The sequence below is a fragment of the Typha latifolia genome, chromosome 2 (assembly GCF_019914945.1).
Source record: "Typha latifolia isolate L0001 chromosome 2, TyphaL0001v2, whole genome shotgun sequence".
NCBI lineage: Eukaryota > Viridiplantae > Streptophyta > Magnoliopsida > Poales > Typhaceae > Typha > Typha latifolia.
Window position 1 is genome coordinate 10,963,722 of NC_133087.1, and position 20,931 is coordinate 10,984,652.

Consider the following 20,931-nt stretch of genomic DNA (forward strand, 5'->3'; position numbering starts at 1 on the left):
TACAAAGAAGCCCATAACACCAAGATTACAATAAGCCCAAAATACATATCCATACAAATATAAGTCAAAGCCCATGTAGCAGCTATAAGCCATCTAGCTTAATTTACATTAATATAAGAATTAGAAGACTAAAAGTAAGTCTTTGCTAGATCCTCTATAGGCCCAAGGTCATCTACTAATCTAAAAATAATTTCACTAGACGGTGGTGAGCATAAAGCTCAGCAAGTATCCACTGTTATAGTCTAAAAGTAGTATAATAAAAGATACAACAATAAGTAAATATGAATATGCGCATTATGATTAAATTTAATATATCAGTGCACATACTCGTCATACTCATCCAATACGTACATGCATTAGCAATCGATAACCTACCATGCAGCCATCCGGACTATCCAGTCGTCAAACTCGAGTTCACTCCGAGCTCTACCCAAGGGCCATGTCAATGCTACACCACATAACATGCATTCTCTCAGACTACCAAGTCTGTAACTTAGGTTCTTGTAGAGCTACGCCCATAGACCACATCATAATCTCACACCCGATCACACACATACCCTTAAAGGAGGGTATTCTAGCAGTAGAATCGCCAACCCATCACCCGTCGAATAGCATGACCAATTATTCACTACCGGAGACTAAGGACTTCAGTCGTAAGCTCATCACATAGATCAGTATCGCACATCAATACTACTATCTTAGCCCTCGGTTCCACATCATCGCACCACCATATGGAAATCCTAAGCTGTCGCTCACAGATGCCTTATCTTACATGATCGGGTACCGCTAGGTCTATATCATCCTACCCTTCTCTCTCTATTTTAAACATCCTAAATGATATGATTCTTATCAATCGATAGTAAATGTCCCATCGCCTGGTGAAACGATAACCTAATTTTTTGTGATCAACAGAATAAGACCTTAGGTGTGGGCCATAATATATATATATAAGTATAATAATATCTCCCGTCCCTTGTCTGGAGAGGTGTCGAGTACTATCGGGATGCAATAGTCACCCCATTTATAATCGTGCACGTGTGCAAGTGACATGATATTATACAACACAACAAGTATAATATAACACACATTATTATCATATTTTGCGTGCTAACACACATGTTCATTATAGAGTTTTGTTATTACAAAAATTTTAGCTCGATTTTGCTATATAAACTTTTGACACAAAGTTACATATACAAATACAAATGATTTACAATTAAATTGCAAATTGCCCGCCAGCTAGCATCAATCCATTTAAATCCCCAGAAAAAATAAAATAAAATAAAATAAAAAATCAATCCATCTAAAACCTCGCCACATTCCTCATCCCTCAATTCGCAAAACCCCAATGTCCATGTCGACGACGTTCCACCCCCTCCTCCCCAACCCAACCAAATCCCCTCTCCCTTCCAACCCATGGACCGGCCTGCGTATCAACCCTTTCTTCTCCTCTTCCTCCCTCCCCTTCTCTACACTGCCCAAAAAACTCCCCCAAATCCCACCCCACTCCATTCGCGCCACCTCTTCCCACCGCCATCCCTTCCCTTCTTCTCCCACCCTTTCCCCACTCCTCCTTCCTCCGAAACCCTCCTCCACCGCCGTCTCCGCCGGCCGGAGCAAGAAGAACAAGTCCCCTCCAGGCCGCATCGAGGGCGGCGGCGCCGTCCGCCGCCAAGCCAAGGCCAACGCCCGCCGCCGTAGCCGCCGTGTGGCCGAGAACCTCTTCTACCGCCGCAACAAGCTCCTCAACTCCAACCAAGCCGACTTCTTCTCCGACGAGGAGCTCCAAATGATCGGCCTCGGCTACGACCGCGCCATCCGCTTCATGTCGGGCCCCGATGACCCCAACCTCCGCCACCCTTTCGATTGGTACAAGTACGGCAAATATGGGCCCTACTCGTGGCGCGGCATTGTGGTCGGACCCCCCATACGCGGCCGGTTCTCGGACGACCGTGTCTCCCTAATCGGTGAGGTCAGCCATCCCGATGAATGGGATGAGATCGAACAGTTCGAGATGGCCAATCAGTTCTCCCAGCGCCTCGCCCAGCTCGACGCCACAATTGGTCTCCGATACTATTGGGTGTTCGCCCGCCATCCGAAATGGCGTGCTTCCGAGCTCCCCTGGCAGCAATGGACGCTTGTGGCCGAGGTTGTGGTTGAGGCCAGGAAGCAGGAGCGGATTGATAAGTGGAGCCTCATGGGCCGGCTGGGAAACAGAGCGCGCGCCATGATTACCCAATGTGCGGCCTGGATGCGCCCCGACATCATCTACGTGAAGCGACCGGTTTACCAGTGCCGGTTCGAGCCGCAAGAGGACTTCTTTAAGGTGCTCGGGCCGCTGCTTGATCCCGAGACAGAGAATGACTACTTGTTTGAGGTGGAAGAGGAGGGGAGAGTGGTTGTGTGTACTTACTTTGGCGGTTTGTGTAGGCTTGTCAAGATAAGCCCCAAGGCATATGTGGATGACGTCGTGAAGGCTTACCAGAAGTTGACTGATGAAGGGAAGTCGCGGTGCTTGCATTTCTTGCTAGGGAACCACCCGATGGAGCTTCTCCACCCGTACACCAAGGAGTGGAAGATCAAGCTGGAAGAGATGGAGTTTGGGTGTGATGCACCTGACGGAAGTGATGATGATGGCGACGATCAGGGTGACTCACGGATCATCGATTGGATTGAGGATGATGAGGATGGCGAACGTAGCGAGGAAGAGGATGATGGGGATGAAGAGGAAGTGATTGATGTAGGAGAAGAAGAAAGCGAGGAAGTTGACAGCAACATGGAAGAGAGCGAGGAGTACTGGAACGAGCAGTGGGATAAAGCGATGAGGAGCTCGGAGGACATGGAGAAGCTAGTAAAGAAGAGTGTGGAGGTATCAAATGAATACTACAAGAGGCAGATGACGGAGGAGCAGCAGAGGGAGGACAGTGCGAGAAAGAATGAATTGAGGACTGTTGTTCTAGACCAAGAACAGAGTAAGGAGGAGTGGGAAAGTGCAGGGTTCAAAACTAACAAGAGGAGAGTGAAGAGCAAGATACCTCCGGAGCTCTTCTTGAGGGCTGCTGTCCGACCCTTCACTTACAGGAATCTTGTCAAGGAGATCGTTCTGATGCGGCATGCTATTATTGATGGGGACATCGGCGGGAAAAGCTGGGCAAATTGATCTGTTGCTTGGATGCTTTGGAAGTCTCTTTCTTTGATGAAGAAAGCTTCAATTTGTGGACAGCTAGCGCTGATGGTTTTCAGTGAACTGTTTGAGTTCATTTCTAGATCAGAAGATTTTAAGTTTTGTGGTAATCTTCATTCTCCTCAATGATGGATATGGTTTCAATTGTATTTCCACAAGTTATGAGATTTTAGAAATGCAGTAGGAATCACATATAACTGAATTTATATGGGAAGAAGCTTGTTGCCATACGTGTTTCTTTTTTTATGAGTTGGAGTCAGGATGATTGTGAACCCATCATTAATTCATTACCATCATATTTTCTTTCTGCTTGTGCAAGCACATCTAATTTCCTGATGACACATATGTCTCCTCTTCAATAAAAAGGTTTGCAGCTTGCGTGCTAGTTCTTTAGGCAATAAAGTACAAAATTGTGAAAGTCACCCCATTTTTTAAGAACATAGGTTTCGTCTAGAACTTTGTTAATTTACCATAGAGCAGCAATTTAGTGTTTTGTTAGATGCTCAGTCTTATAATATGGACTTAAAAAAGAAAGGATCAAGCTTGTTTTATGGGGAGATGGTGACATTCTTGCCTATTTTCCACTGGTAAGTTTGAGATATTTTGATGTTCTTTCATTTTCTCCTTTGAACTATAATTCCTGCAGTTGACTATTTGTCTTTCTATTTGTTTCTGCTTAAGTTTCTTTTTTATATTCATATTGACCCATAGTGTAAATATCATGTACCAATGTCTGTCCAAATGAGGAAAGGAAACCGTAATGTTCTATAACTTCGTTTGTAATAAACATCATGCAGGTTTTAGTAATGAAAGAAAACAATTGAAAAAAAAAATTTCTTTTTAGTGTCTTAGTGGACTTTCTAGAAGAGCATGGAAAGATGAAAAGATCACTAGAAAGTTAGAATCTTGTCTGCATGAAGGATATGCCCTGAATTGTCGAAGGATAACATGGTACCATACTAATTTCTAATTTATGGGCCATAATATGAGATTTATGAACCCTGTTTTACTTTAAGCTTTTCATTTCTATTTCCACATTTCTGATGGCTAACATGTCTTCTAAAAGAATGGAGAACTTGCAGCTCTTGTCATTAATTTAGGCATGCTAAAATGCAACTCATGTCTGTAGTTAAAAACTTAGATTTTGTCATGAACTTCGTCAGTTTATCAGAAAACATGTGGTTTATTTATTTATTTATTTCTGTTAGAATTACAACCATGAACAATGAGGGAGGGAAGAAATGATCAAGCTTATTTGGAGGAGATGGTGACTTTTTGCCTATCTTGAAAGGTAAACTTGCAATAATTTTTTATATTAATTTATTTTCTCTCATATCTTTTAGTTTCTGCACTTTACTTGCACTATTGATCATGTTCAGAAAAGATCTTTGAAGTTATTCATTGAATCTGTCTCCAAAGTGGCCATTGCTGTAAATCACGTACTATTCAGAGAGAGGGTAGTGGGGCACATGTCCAGAAATAATTTTATCATTATTATTTATTTATTTATTTTGGTACGGGCTGTTAGAGTAGGATACTATGTGAAGATGAATGCTTGAGGGTTGTCTCAAGGATCTGGCTTGGGTATGTTCCTATGGTCCTATGAATGGGTGATCTGCTAGGATTTGAGGCAATAAGGTTTACATAAACTAGGTGAAGATTGAGAGTAAAAGTATAAGAGGAGTATGTCATTTCGAAATGCCAAGAATGGTGAACCACGTTGCAGTTGCTAATTGTCAGTGCTGGTGTCATAATGTTTGAGTACATTCTGCTACCTTTATATAGTGATTTGTCATTGGGTATTGAAAGGCTGGTTTGGGAATACATATTAATACAGGACAAACTGGAACCCTGGTGATTTTGTCAATGTACTTGGTGAAGAAATGTCATGGAAATACGCTTCAGGATGAGAGCAAAACCATGTAGATCTTCCTTCCTTAGGCCTTGCAATGGCGAGAATCTCATTCATGGTGGCACCTTTTTTCAATCTGTTCTTAAAATTTGTTCTGGTCACAAGTGATTTTGAATTATAATATTTTACAATTTGTAAAAATCCTTTATGCATTATTTTACATGCAATTGTTCAGTTGTTTTATTGAGCTTATTGCATAATCTTTAAGGAATTTGTATTTAGCACTTTTCTTTTCAGGCCTATTATGGTTCACAACCTGTTTTTTGCTTGTATCTCAAATGATATTTCTATTTTAATTTTAATGTCCATATAACATCGTATTACTGTACAAGTGGAAGCTAACTCACCTGCTGTGTTAACTTAAATAGAGATGAGGAATTTTAAGTAAGCTCTCATCCATTTGTGATCACCATAACCTGATATGCTTTTACAGGCACAATATACCAAATACCCAACATATTATGCTTACAAAAATTTATTCTGGTCACATATATATATATATATATTGACATTAAATTTGGAGTTTTTTAAATTTGGGGAAAATCTAATTTTTCATTTGATTCCTATATTTTAAAGAGTATTTTTTATAGAGTATGTAGAAAGACTATTATAAATTATTAATCTAGCAAAATTGAGCTAGATCTAGTATTTGTAGATCCCAAAATAATTTTTAAAGTTTAAAATAAAAAAAAAATTATAGAGATTTGAAGAAGAAATTTTGAATTTTTTTAGTAAAATAAAGGGGTAATCCGAGAAAGATAATGAAGACTGGTTTATTCAAATTTATTTAAGACTCTTTTCATTTAATCTTTATAAATATGATCTTATGGCTTGTATCTTAGGTATGCATGAATAAAAGATTAATTAGTTTTTCTCCATGCATCCCTAGTATCTCTCATCTCAACTTGGCCGCCGATCTTAATCTCTCAACTCCCTCTTTATCAACGCTACCTTTTCTGTCGGAACGGTATCGTCTAGCTTCTAATCTCGTTTGTCGATCTCCCTAGTGCCATGGAGTAGGCTTACTTTTCCTCCTTCATTTCCTCTGAACTATCAATCTACCTAACCACAACCATCATCATCCACCATCAACGTCATCTCCATTATCATCTACAAGTCGATCCACGCGCCATCTACACCACTTTTGGTTTGTCATTCAGATTAGACCTCGATATCATCCCAATTTGAAAAGAGTTTGAATATCAAAAATCTAAATTTGGAAATTACGAAACTATTCCAATTGGTTTCGTAATTTTTTGTCATTTAGAGAATATTCGGCGAATATTCTCCCTCAACTCTGCAGAACTATTTGCAATTCGGATTGACCTCAAGTCGGTTCGTATCAATTTGGTATCAGAGCCAATGTTCTTAGGACTATGATGACTACCACTAGATGGAGCAATCATCTCAAACAGTGGATCAAGCCATGGAAACGGAACGAGAAGTACCATCTAAATCATCGTCTCCATTGCGTTTGCGAGATTTTACAGAGGGCCATGTTGATTTATCGGAAACCTTGGCATTCATGGTGCAAACAATGATGGCGATTCAAGAAACTCTCCTAGACATGAATTAGCACCTTCCAATGTGTATCTCAGATCCTACCACCTGTGGGGTGACTGTCCAAGGCCTTGTTTCAACATTTCGGCTACCATCTTGGAAATAACTTCTTTTTGCACATGTGGATAACTATATGGTCTCACATTTGTCGGTGCAGCCTTGGGTACAATTTCTATGTGATAGTCTGTCGTTCGCCTTTGTGGCAACTCTTTTGGTTCCTCAAACATTCCAGAAAATTTATCTAATAAATTAGACAACTCGACGGTAGTATTTGAACTCATTTGAGGCTCATCTCTTACTGGTCCTAACTGAAGAAGATAGACCAAATCACTTGCACAAGGCAGCCCCACCATCGGCTGCATCGCAGGAATGGGCGGAGAACGAACGCCATCAAGCCGCACATCTTTGCTTCCTTGTTTAAATTTCATCCACATTCTAGAAATCAAATGTGACGGGTCCCAAACTTTGTAACGAACACCACATTCTAGAACAAACGCCATCAAGCCGCACAAGGCAGCCCCACCACTGAGTGCCAAGGACAATATCAACGCCAATGGATATAAGTCCACAATGATGTTGTGTCCTTGCACCCGTATACTGACCCGGCGACGCTCTCTGCTTTAAGCTTCATGCCATCTCCAATAGCAACGCCAAACCTCGTGGTCGGTTTCGCATCTAAACCCAATCTCCTCATTAACCTCTCGTCTAGAAAGTTGTGTGTATACTCCGAATCGATGAGGACATGCACATAATGCTTTATAAGGAGTCCATCTACCTGCAATGTCCTCGGCATGGAAGTACCCGAATATGCATACATCGATATTTCAACTTAGATATCTTCCTCCGCGCCTTTCTCAATTTTCTCCTCATGGACCTCATCTGAACACTCCATCACCTATAATCTCATCATCCTCCTCGAGACCGTCGATGAGCATCACACTCCCGATCGGTTTAGAACAACGATGACCGAGATTGGGAGTGAAACGTTCATCGCATTGAAAGCAAAGACCCTTTGCTCTTCGTTTCTCCACCTAGATAGGTGTGAGAATTCGAACGGGGGGTCTAGTGCCTCTAATATCTGTAGAAGGTCTCAAAGGTGGTCGTGGTCTAGTACTAGCAGCCACTGTCTTTGAATCCTCAGAATTTTCAGCCGGCATTCTAGGTGCAAACCGCCCATCTCGGTTGCCCCAACTTGTTTTCGCAGCCATCTTGAGAGCCTTATGCTTTTGCTCCATCCTCAGCCTTCTCAAAGGCCTCCTCGAGAGTGGTTGGACATAAAGCACGAACATCCACTGGTATCTCCTCTCACAACCCTGAAATAAATGTGCTCATCAATGTCGGTTTGGGCCAAAGTGGCTCACAACGACTACTAACTCTTTCAAATTCTGTTTGGTACTCTAATATGGTCGTTTTTTTTACCATCTTGCTTAATATGGCAGCAAAATCTTCATATGCCGCTGTCTCAAATCTGCGTGTAATCCTTCTACAAAAGTTAGTCCAACCAGTAAATCCTCCACCACGAATAACCGATTGATACCAATGCAATGTCATTCCTTGGAGGTGAAAGCTTGCCATCTGGACTTTTGCATCTTCCGCTGTACCTTGACAACAAAATATTGTTCAACTTGAAACACCCAATCGGTTGGATCACCGCCTTGGAATTTTGGAAAGTCCAAGCGTGTGGTTCTCCTCCAAATAGCATTGTCGGGTTCGCAAAAGATCCTTGGTTTAGGTCTAAATCTTTGTGCAGGTTGATCAACTTCTCTAAATCCTCGAGCACATCCATCACCATCTCTATAGGGATCAACCTCATCCTCATAGTGCCAATCCTCCTCATCGACGAAGCGCACCAGTGTTGCACGCCTCTCAGGTTCCACTACCGCTGGTCTTGGGTTTTGTATCGGAGGTGGGGGATGGTGTGTAGGCATTGGTAAAAGAGAATCATTGATACTCCCACGTCGCACCTGGACCTGTGGGGTATCAGTTCGATATGGTCCCATCGCTGGTCCTTCTTGAGGCACTGGTCTTCGTCGAAGAGATGACGAAGTTGATCGGTTCATGACATATTCCTTTAAAGCATTATGATCATTCTGCATTACGTTAACTCTATGCAGCAATATTTGGAACATGCCCCTAAGTTTATCCGCCAAGCCCATGTTCACACCTTTGGACGTTGGTTAACTTGGTCCTACCGTGGTCGCTCCAAGGGAATCCGCCTCACGGTTAGGGTTATCGTGGATTGAGTCTTCCTTTGTCGGTGTGCTCTCCATTGGTCTCCTTGTTGATGTCATCTTTCTTGTTTCCACCATTAATGGAGATCTGAGGTTTGCCTGACTTTGATACTAATGATAAGCTACGGAATGATTTCTTTAAGATCTGAATTTATTGCAGGAAGCAGTCTGCGTAACTGAGGGAAAATATTCACCAAATATTCTCTCGTAGTCAGAAAATTACAAAATCAAGTGGAATCAATCCGTAACTCTCTGATACGTATTTCGTATTTACGCCCTTCGCAGATTTGAACTACAACTGGGACGAAATTACGATATATTGCGGATGATGGTGGTGGTGACGGGTGGAGTTGAAGTTAGGGTTATGGATGCTAATGGAGGTGATGGTGGATGGATGATGTCGTTTAAGGAATAAAGACGAAGGGGAAGAAGTGATCGAGATCCCAAAGAAGAGGGAGGACTCGACAGTCGAGGGAGATTAGAAGTTCGGAGAGACCTTGCCAACGATAGAGGTGGTAGGTTGGTGAAGAGGGAGGAGAGAGATTATATTAAAGAAAAGATAGAGATGCAAGAAATCAATAATCCAATAGCATTAGGGGTGAAAACGGATCGGATATAGATTGGATAGTGCTCGACCCATATCTTGATCCATATTTTTAGTTTGGATACGGATTCGAATACGGATATTGGACAGATAGCAAAATTTAAAACCATCTCCTTCCTAAATAGATACGGATAATTTTCGGATAGAGGATCGGATCTTAAACGGATATTGATTGAATTTAAAAGAATTATAATAATTTTTTTAGATATAATTAACACAAAAATATTAAGAGTTTCACCACAAATAAATTTTTTGTAGGTCAAATATGTAAAATTAGAGAAATTAATTTCTATAAATAATATATAATGTATTATTAGTAACAATATTAATATTTATTATTTAAATAAGCAAATTAAAAACTGTAAATCATATAAAATAATATGCGGGTAAATAGATATCCGATATCCGTATCTGGAATCCAAAAATATATCCGGCCCGTATTCGAATTTGTATCCAAATTTTTTTCAAAAACTTTATTTGAATCCGTATCCGAATCGGATAGAAATTTTCTATCCGTATCCGATCCAAATTGGGTCGGATAGCGGGTCAGATCAGAGTTAATCCGACCCGTTTTTACTCCTAAATAGCATAATGAATTTGACTGCCATCCACACCTTTATAGCGGCTAGCCAACAAGCCCTAATAATAATAACTAACCCTAATCCTAGTGGAATCCCGCCAATCGTGTTCAAACACGCCAGTTCGTGTTCGAATGCACGAAAGACATTCTCTATGTGTGTGAATGCGGCGTTCAAACGTGCCCCACCGCGTTCGAACGCGCCTTTCGTGTTCTCTGTATTTGCGAACCTGATGTAGGCATTCGCAAGGGCGTTCGAACGCGACCCCTTCCACGTTTGAATGCGACCTACAAAAATTTTATTTTAATGAAAATAAATAACTAATGCAATAAGAAAAGACTCTAACAAGGTGTATCAATCTATCTGAAAGTATCCTACTAGCTATGAAGCATGAATATAGGATATGGATACAAAACGACAAATCTTGCAATGTAAGGATGTAATATGCTTATGATATGTGGCTCTCTCTCACACACACTAGTGAACTTTTGTAAGACATTATATATAATTTTTCCATATGATATTATATAAGGAGACCTTCAATTTATCCATTAAAAGAACTATTATAACAAAGGTCCAATATGTTACATAGTATACTACCAGCTAAGATGTAAGATACTAATTCAACCTATTAATCATAAGAAATTGACCCCATTGCAACATGATTTCTAATATAGTTCATAAAATAAATAAGAGAACTCAATCTTTTCACAAAAAAAAAAAACATTCTAAATTGGTATAAGAAATAAAAGGTAATAGTCTTATTCAATTTGACTCGTATCAGTAAGAATTTTGAAAGTATCAAAGAAGTATCAACAACAGTAATTTTATTTTTAAAAACATCAGGTTCTTTAAGAAAGTATTCGATTTTTAACTGGAAGCATCCAACGAGTATTGTATCCGATACAGCTATGGCGAGAGTATGGGAGTATCCAGGTCATGAATAATTGAGTTCTCTTCAATATTTGCAAGGTAAGAACTAAGATGAATTCTTGCCACAAATCCTTAATTCTCCTAATTCTCCCTATGCATTTCACCACCTTTTTCATCTTGTACATGTTATTAACTTTCCTTTTGATATATCAAAAATTCAAATAGTAATGCCACTCAAAGTACTGACGGTTTCTTTTCTATGTTTACTTGGACGACTGCTTTGTAACTAAATATGATTATCCAATTGTTTATAGTTTTCCAGTTTTGCACCATATTTTCAGTTGAAAGTTGGAAAAGTGCTATATATGATCTCATTATTTGCAACTAGGTATCACATATGGGGCATTCCGCATCTAAAGCCAGCTCAACTGATGCAAACAGCTCCTTCATTGTGCACAAACCATCAAAGAGGAAGATGTTCCTTGCTATGCCAAGTGGTCCTTTCACATTCTTTGCACATTGTTGCTGTTTTATTACCCTGGAAAGTGGTTATTATGTAATGGGAAAAAATATAAACAAAAGAAAAGTTTCAAGTGACCATTATGTAGCAGAAGAATTTTTTTTCTACAGCAGGAAGCAATTCACTGTAGTCTTAAAAGGACTAAAGTTGTCCTTCTCAAACATATTAAAGGAGTTTGTACGCATACCTGGCTTGCAATGGAAAGTAGCAAAGTGTTGTCATGCTTCCTTTTAGATCAATGATTGATTGTGACATGTACTATTCTCGATTGCAGTTGTTCCTGAATGTGGGATAGATCTGGAGAACTGAAGCATAGCCCAGTTTTTTGCTACGAGGTTTTGGAAATTATTGCCTTCGTCAAAACAGGTTCATTCCTTTCAAGGGCCAAAATGATCTGTGAAATTTGCTTCTTTTTCTTTTCCTGGGGAAAGATCTCCATGAAGTCTGATGCTTCAAATGTCTTTCTTTATTTCAATTGTCACAGATTATAGAGGAGCATCCATATCTACATTCGCACTAACAGGTCTGGACGACATTGGGATCAGTGGTTAAATTTACTCAACATTTGAAAAGAGATGATTTCAGCTATATTCTGGTCACCTTTTTCATGTTTTCCTCAAAAGCCAGATTAGATAGATAGTTCTTAACAGTGTCCAACTTTGATCTCATTTCTCCATAATGCAGCCAAACAGTAGTGATAAACTGACACCCATTGTATCTGGGAGATGAGTTTGCAATAACAGATTGCATGATACCAATTTATTTGGACTGGCAGGGAGCAAATATTATCATTTGGAAAGCGATGTTGTAATGCACCTTGAAGCGAATCATTATTCTTGGGATGTGCATGAATGAACCAAAAGATAATCCCATTTTTGTACAGGAATGCCGGAGGCGTCGAGGAACATTGGCTCTTGTCCTCGTTTGCAGTGGTTCATTTCTTTTGTCGTTGTCTAGGTTTTTTCAATACTAGCTTTTAATTATTTTGGGTCTACTCTTTATGTTGGCTAGCTTATATATATCCAAGTGTAGGGGTCCCAATAAAACAATCTTTCTATTATACACTCTAGCAAGCTGTATGGGATTGGAAACAATGCAGACTGTCTATTATCTTCAAGAAGGAAATAATTCAACTCGTTGGGATCGCCTCTGTGGCAACCACCTTAAATTTGACCTATTCCGATGGACTCTAGCTGCTACACGAACTTTGGTTGCTGTGCTTTCCATCAAGTAGAGCTTTTCTTTCTTTCTTTTTATTGATCATGAGTCCGCATGTTATAGGCTAGATAATAGGGCTAGTTCTTCTTGATATATAGGTTGGAGAATAAATTTAAATTATGCATATATAGTGCTTCGGTAAAAAAAATCACCAAATATTAACCGTAATATTCATGTGGAATCAAACCCATGGTAGCTTCCGTTAAGCAGGTTTAGGTAATATAGTGTTAGAATTCTCGTATATCCAAGACTGGCTTTTGACTGGGGAGCTGTTTGAAATGCTTAGCATCGAGAGAGCAACATGCAACAAGCTAGCTTGCTAATATTCATTTATTACTATGCTGTTGTGGTTCTTGATTTAGTTGCATAGTGAATATGCTGTTGTGGTTCTTGATTTAGTTGCATAGTGAACATGATTAAACCACTTCAATTTGTATAATTTTTATTTCTATTTTAGGAAAATAAAATAGTTTCTAACATGTGTGTTTTATGCAAATGGATGGTGTTTAAACCCTTGATTCGTGTTCGCACATACAAAGAGTTCGAATGCCTACATCGCGTTCGCACATACAGAGAATGTCTTTTGGTGCGTTCGAACGCGATCGGACACGTTCTAACGCGATCGACGGGAATCCTCTAGAATTAGGGTTTCATATTGTTTTAGGACATGTTGGCTAGCCTCTATAAATATGTAGATAACAACCAACTTCATTATAGAATTGGATTATTAATTTCTTGTCTCTTATCTTCTCTCTAAACTTCTCCCTCCTCCCTCCTCCCGCTTCACCATCATTCCACCTCTACAGTTGGTAAGGTTTCTCCTAACTTCTAATCTTCCTTGATTGTCGAGCCACCCTTCTTCTTTGGGATCTTGATCACTTTGTTCCCTTCGTCTACTTTCCTTAATCACATTCACCATCCACCTTTACCTCAATATCCATCCATAACCCTGACATCCACTCCACCCGTCACCACCACCATCACCCACGTTATTCCGGTGTTCAAATACGAGAACGCATATTGTGCGTTCAAATGCGGCCGGGTGAGTTCAAACGCTTAGATCGCGTTCGCACATACAGAGAACGTCTTTTGGTGTGTTCGAACGCGATCAGGCGCGTTCGAACGCGATCGACGGGAATCCTCTATAATTAGGATTTCATATTATTTTAGGGCTTGTTGGCTAGCCTCTAGAAATATGTGGATGGCAATCAACTTCATTATGCTATTGGATTATTGATTTCTTGCCTCTTTATCATCTATCTACCATAATCTCCCTCCTCCCTCTTCACCATCCTTCCACCTTTATCGTTGGCAAGGGATCTCCTAACTTCTAATCTCCCTTGACTATCGAGTCACCCCTCTTCTTTGGGATCTCGACCATTTCATTCCCTTCGTCAATATCCCTTAATCACATCCACCATCCACCTTCATCTCCATACCCATTCATAACCCTAACATCCACTCCACCCATCACCACCACCATCACCCACGTTATTCCATGTTTTCGTCCTAGTTGCAGTTCAAATTTGCGAATGGCATAAATACGAAAGTTGTAGATCAGGAAGTTTCAAATCTAACCCAATTAGTTTCGTAATTGTCTGACTACAAGAGAATATCTGACGAATATTTTCTCACGGTTGCATGGACTATTCCTATAATACATTCAAATCCTGAAGGAATAATTGCGTAGCCTATCTTTAGTTTGAGTACCTATCAAGTGGTATGGGAGCTTAAAATTTGTATCAGAGCCTATCAATTGGTATCATAGCCTATCAATTAGTATCAGAGCCTATCAAATTGGTATCAGAGCAGGCGAACCTCAGACCTCCATTAATGGTTGAAACAAGAAAGATGACATCAACAAAGAGACCTATGGAGAGCACACCGATAAGGGAGGACTCAATCCACGATGACCCTAATAGTGAGGTCGATTCCTTTGGAGCGACCACAGTAGGATCAAGTCAACCAACGTCGATGAGTGTGAATATGAATAAACTTAGGGGCATGTTCTATACATTGATGCATAAAGTTGACTCAATTCAAAAAGATCACAATGATTTCAAGGAATATGTCATGAACCGATTTGATTCGTTATCTTCTCGACGACGATTAGAGTTTCAAGAAGGACCAGCGGTAGGACCTCATCGAACTGATACCCCACAGGTCTAGGTGTGTCATGCGAGTGTCAATGATCCCCTTTTATCTATGCCCACACATCATTCCCTACCTCCGTTGCAAAACCCAAGACTGGCAGTGGTGGAACCCGAGAGGTGTGCGGCACTGGTGCGCTTCGTCAATGAGGAGGATTGGCACTATGAGGATGAGGTTGATCCCTATAGAGATGGTGATGGATGTGCTCGAGGATTTAGAGAAGTTGATCAACCTGCACAAAGGTTTAGACCTAAACCAAGGATCTTTTGCGAACCCGACAATGCTATTTGGAGGAGAACCACACGCTTGGACTTTCCAAAATTCCAAGGCGGTGATCCAACTGATTGGGTGTTTCAAGTTGAACAATATTTTGTTGTCAAGGTACAGCGAAAGATGCAAAAGTCCAGATGGCAAGCTTTCACCTCCAAGGAATGGCATTGCATTGGTATAGATCGGTTATTCGTGGTGGTGGATTTATTGGATTGGCTACTTTTTGTAGGAGGATTACACGCAGATTTGGGACAATGACATATGAAGATTTTGCTGCCACATTAAGCAAGATGGTTCAAAGGACAATCGTATTAGAATACTAAGCTGAGTTTGAGAGAGTTAGTAGTTGTTGTGAGCCACTTTGGCCCGAATCGATATTAATGAGCACATTTATTTCAGGGCTGTGGGATGAGATTCAGACAGATGTTCATGCTCTTTGTCCTACTACTCTTGAGGAGGCCTTTGAAAAGGCTGTGAGGATGGAGCAAAAATATAAGGCTCTAAAGATGACAGTGAAACCAATTGGGGCAACCAAAATGGGCAGTTTGCACCTAGAACGCCGGCTGGAAATTCTACGGTTTCAAAAAAAGCTGCTATGATTATTAGACCACGACCACCTTTGAGACCTTCTTCCGATGTTAGAGGAGGCACAAGACTCCCCGTTCGAACTCTCACACCTGCTCAGGTGGAGGAACGAGCAGCGAAGGGCCTTTGCTTTCGATGTGATGAGCGTTTCACCCCCGGTCATCGGTGTTCTAAATCGATCATGAGTGCGATGCTTATAGATGGACTTGAGGAGGATGATGAGGTTGTTGATGATGGAGAGTGTCCTGAGGAGGTTGTTGTGGAGGGCGTGGAGGAAGATATCCAAGTTGATATATCGATGCATGCATATTCAAGTACTTACGTGCTGAGGACGTTACAAGTAGACAGACTCGTTAGAAAAAGCATTGTGTGCACATCCTCATTGATTCGGGGATACACACAACTTTCTAGACGAGAGGTTAGTGAGGAGATTGGGTTTGAATGCTGAACCGACCACGAGATTTAACGTTGCTATTAGAGACGACACGAAGCTTAAGGCGGAGAGCTTATGTCACTGGGTCGGTATACGGGTGCAAGGACACGACATCATTGTGAACTTGTATCTGTTATCGCTGCGAGGAGCAGACATTATCCTTGGGACCCATCATATTTGATTTTCGGAGCATGTGGATGAAATTTAAACAAGGAAACAAAGATGTGTGGTTGGATGGTGTTCGGTCTTCGTTGATTCCTACGATGCAGCCTATGATGGGGCTGCCTTGTGCGTATGATTTGGCCTATCTTCTTCAATTAGGACTAGCAGGAGATGAGCCTCAAACGAGTTCAAGTACTACCATTAAATTGTCTAATTTATTAGATAACTTTTCTGGACTGTTGGAGGAGCCACAGGAGTTGCCATTGAGGAAAGCAGCAAACCATCGCATAGAGATTATATCCGGGGCTGCACCGGCGAATGTGAGGCCATATCGGTATCCACATGTGCATAAGGAAATCTCAAAGATGGTAGCCGAGATATTGGAGCAAGGACTCATTCAACTAAGTCATAGCTCATACTTATCCCCCGTGCTATTGGTGTGAAAAAAGAACGAGCCATGGTATTTTTCTGTCGACTATCAGGCACTAAACGCTATTATCGTCAAGGACCAGTATCCAATTCTGGTTATTGAGAAATTGATGGACGAGCTTGCAAGGGCGACTATATTTAGTAAGCTTGACTTGAGGGCCGAGTATCATCAAATTAGAGTTCACTTGTCGGATGTGCACAAAACTGCATTTCAGACTCCGAACGGGCATTACGAGTTCTGGGTGATGCCTTTTAGTCTCACCAATGCTCCACCTACCTTTTAAGGCCTCATGAATGATATATTTAGGCCTCTCTTGTGAAGGTATGTCTTGATATTTTTTGACGATATTTTGGTGTATAGTAGGACTGAATTGGAGCATTGGCGGCATTTGGAGGATGTGCTGGAATTATTGAAGCAAAACCAATTGAAGATCAAGAAGTCCAAGTGCCTATGGGGAGTACTACAATTGGAGTATTTAGGCCACATCATTTATGCAGATGGTGTAGCGGTAAATCCTCAAAAGGTTGCATGTATGATCGCTTGTCCTATTCCTACTACTCCCACCGATTAAGAGGATGTTTAGGGGCTGACCGGATATTATCGTCGATTCATCACCGGATATGGCAAGATTGCTGCTCCTCTCACTTCTTTATTGAAGAAGGATTCTTTTAGATAGATGGACAGCCAAACCGAGGTGGTTAATCGAGGCATTGTGCAATATTTGAGGTGCTTTGTTGGAGAGATGTCGAGACGATAGTTGGAGTTCTTACCCTGGGCGGAGTGGTCTTATAACACCGCCTACCATAGCAGCATTGGCATGACTATTTGAGGTAGTGTATGGACGCACGACTCTGACATTATGTGCTTATGATCTAGTGGGCATCTGCAGATCATAAGGAGGTGGACTTAGTTTTGATGGATAGAGACGCCACATTGAGGAGTTTGCGTGCTCATCTTAAATTTGCTCAAAACCGCATAAAGCAAGTTTATGATCGTAGCCATAGGGAACAGGAGTTCGACATCGATAGTTGGGTGTTTGTGAGGGTGCAGCCGTATCGATAGGTGACCTTACGTTCGATGCGTAACCAAAAGTTAGCACATCGCTACTTTAGTCCATTTCGGGTGTTGGAGCATATTGGTCCGGTTGCATATCGTTTGGAGCTGCCGGAGAGGTCGAGAGTGCATTCTGTTTTTCATGTTTCATTGTTGAGAGAGTGCATTCTATCTTGCATTAGGTTCGCAAATATAGAGAACGCACATTGTGTGTTCGAACGCAGTCGAGCGAGTTCAAATGTCCACGTTCGAATGCCTGCATCGCATTCGCACATATAGAGAATGTCTTTTCGTGCATTTGAATGCGATCAATAGGAATACTCTAGAATTAGGGTTTCATATTATTTTAGGACTTGCTAGCTAGTCTTTATAAATATGTAGATGGCAGCCAACTTAATTATGCTATTGGATCAGTGAATTCTTGCCTTTTTATCATCTATCTACCCTAATCTCCCTCCTCCCTCTTCACCATCCTTCCACCTCTACCGTTGGTAATGTTTCTCCTAACTTCTAATCTCCCTCGACTGTTGAGCCACCCCTCTTATTTGGGATCTTGACCACTTCATTCCCTTCGTCTATATCCTTTAATCACATCCACAATCCACCTTCATCTCCATACCCATCCGTAACCCTAACATCCACTCCACCTGTCACCACCACTATCACCCACGTTATTCCATGTTTTCGTCCTAGTTGAAGTTCGAATCTATGAAGGGCGTAAATACAAAAGTCAAATGATGGCGCAACAAAATGCTGGCTTGTTGCGGGTAATCCGAGAAGGGTCAAATCAAGGACCAGAAATACTCAAGCCTTCCACCCTCGAAATCCCCATGATGGTTCCACTAGTCGACCAAGGACCACAGAGGGAAGCCATGCCCGAACTGAGGAAAGATGAGTCTCGTGGGCGAGCATGGTTTGCTGACGAAGAAGATGATGATCCCTAGATTGAGAGAGAAGAAGAAGAAAATAACATCATGGCTATAGTGAGAGGATGCCATAGAGCGATAGTATGGTCCGAGGAGCATTCTCCCCCGGTTAGGGCTGGAGCTCACTTCAATTCAAACCATGATATCAGTATTCGCGAGCAAATGGTGCAATTGAAATTCCCCAAATTCGAAGATGGTGACCCGCTGGATTGGCTTTACCATGTCCAGCAAATTTTTGACTTCCATGGCACTAAAGAAGATCAAAAGGTTCTCCTTGCATCTTTTCAGTTAGAGGACACATCATTGTAGTGGTATTGCTCGGCGACGATGCATAGAGGAATAGCAACTTGCGAAGAGTTTTACCGTTTGATCTACAAATGGTTTGGATTGTCGAGGTACAAGGATTTTGATGCTTTGTTGATGAAGATGGTCTAGAAGACAACAGTGAGGACTTAGCAAGAAGAGTTCGAACGGGAGTCTAGTTATTGTGTACCACCTTGGATGGATCGGCAACTCAAAGCCACCTTTATTACTATATTGAGGGAACAAATTCGGGCTGATGTACGTGCCTTGCAACCGTTGAACCTAGGGCAAGAAGTGGAGGATGCCTTGCTTATGGAAGATAAACATCGAGCACTAAGGGGGGCATATGAAGCAACCATGGGTCAACAAGCAGTAGATGGAATTAGACGGCCCTAGCGGCTCGGGTTACTAACCAAGGACCCTCTAGGTACAGCTGGACCACGACCTTCTTTTCACAATTCTTCAAATCTGAAGACATCTCCTAGGGTCTGTATGAACTCTCACACTTGCCTAAGTGGAGAAGCGAAGAGCCAAGGGATTGTATTTTAGATGCAATGAGAAGTTCACGCTGGGTCATCGCTGTGCATGACAAACTGATTTAGTGATGCTTGTAGATGGGGAGGCCGAGGAGGACGATCCCATTGATGATGAGGGTGTTGCAGAGGACATGATAGATGAGCAGTGACAGATTGAGGTGGAGGAGATTGAGGCGGAGGAGATTAGAGCGGGCATTTCTCTCCACGCTTACTCCGGAAGTATATCGTACGTATCCTCATTGACACGGGGAGCACGCACAACTTCCTCGACGAACGGCTAGTTAGGAAGATTGGACTCACTTCCGAGCCAACGATGGGGTTAAATGTCACCATTGGTGATGGTACGATGTTCATAGTCGATGACATATGCAGTGCAATTTAGGTTCGAGTTCAGGGCCATACCTTTGTCATGGACTGATATCCGATTATATTCCATGGTGTGGATGTCGTATTACGGACATAGTGGTTGTAGAGCCTCAAGCCCGTGATCTTTGATTTCAGCGAGATGTGACTCACCTTCAAGCACAATGGTAGATGAGTCCGATTAAATGGAGCACATCCACAGCAGGGCGCTACCTTGTAACCTCTTTTGGGGTTGCCTAGCTGCAATGATGATGCTTTCATGACTCAGCTGGCCCCTACTAAACCATCTGGATGTAGATATCAAGAGCTCCAGCTGATTTGCAGAGTTTGTTACAAGAGTTTGCAGCTCTTTTCGAAGAACTGAAGGGATTGCCACCGATACAAGGTGTAGATCACCGCATTGAATCGTATTAGGAGTAGGGCCAGTGAACGTGAGACCTTATAGGTACCCTCATGTGCAAAAAGAGATTACACCACTTTAATTTGTATCAATTTTTTATTTATTTTTTAGAAAAATAAAATAGTTTCTAGCAATGCATTCAAATGCAAACGGATGGCGTTCGAATGCTTGATTCGCATTTGCACATATAGAGAACGTATTTTGGCCATTCGAATGATTGATCTAGCGTTCACACATACAAATAACGCATTGTGGCCGTTTGAACCCGATTGGGGGTGCGTTCGAATGCATAACGAGTAAGTTTTGTAATAGAATCTATTTAGGGTTTTTGGATGTTTGGCTAGCCTCCAATTATGTGAAAAGCAGCCTCTTTGGATTATTGATCATTAGAATTAGTTTTTAATCTAGACTTCAGCCATCTTCTTCCTCCTCCTTCCTCCCTCTCGGTATCTAACTTGAGTTCTCATCTACGGCCAAGATTAATCCTCCATTGCTTCTCCCTCCTCCTTCTAGTGACTAGCTATACCTAGAAGCTCCCTTCTCCCCTCTCATCTAGTTCTAAGCACTAATCCATCCACCATACCATAATTATCTCCCTTAACCATAACCACATATTCCACATCCATTCTGTTACCTCCC

At 41.5% G+C, this 20,931-nt stretch overlaps 1 protein-coding gene across 6 annotated transcripts; it reads left to right on the top strand.

Annotated features, from left to right (window-relative positions):
* Positions 1-368: 368 nt before the first annotated feature.
* On the top strand, positions 369-12,344 carry LOC140781610 (uncharacterized). 6 transcript variants are annotated; one of them, XM_073127664.1, is made up of 5 exons: positions 369-3,290; positions 4,393-4,475; positions 11,331-11,828; positions 11,947-11,985; positions 12,238-12,344. In XM_073127664.1, exon 1 carries the CDS (start codon positions 1,349-1,351, stop codon positions 3,158-3,160), a length of 1,812 nt encoding a protein of 603 aa, XP_072983765.1. In that variant the 5' UTR covers positions 369-1,348; the 3' UTR covers positions 3,161-3,290; positions 4,393-4,475; positions 11,331-11,828; positions 11,947-11,985; positions 12,238-12,344. The 6 variants fall into 6 exon arrangements, with proteins under 6 accessions (XP_072983765.1, XP_072983764.1, XP_072983762.1 ...); XM_073127663.1 differs by having other exon boundaries at positions 11,331-11,439; positions 11,737-11,828; positions 11,947-12,344; XM_073127661.1 differs by having other exon boundaries at positions 11,947-12,344.
* Positions 12,345-20,931: the final 8,587 nt, after the last annotated feature.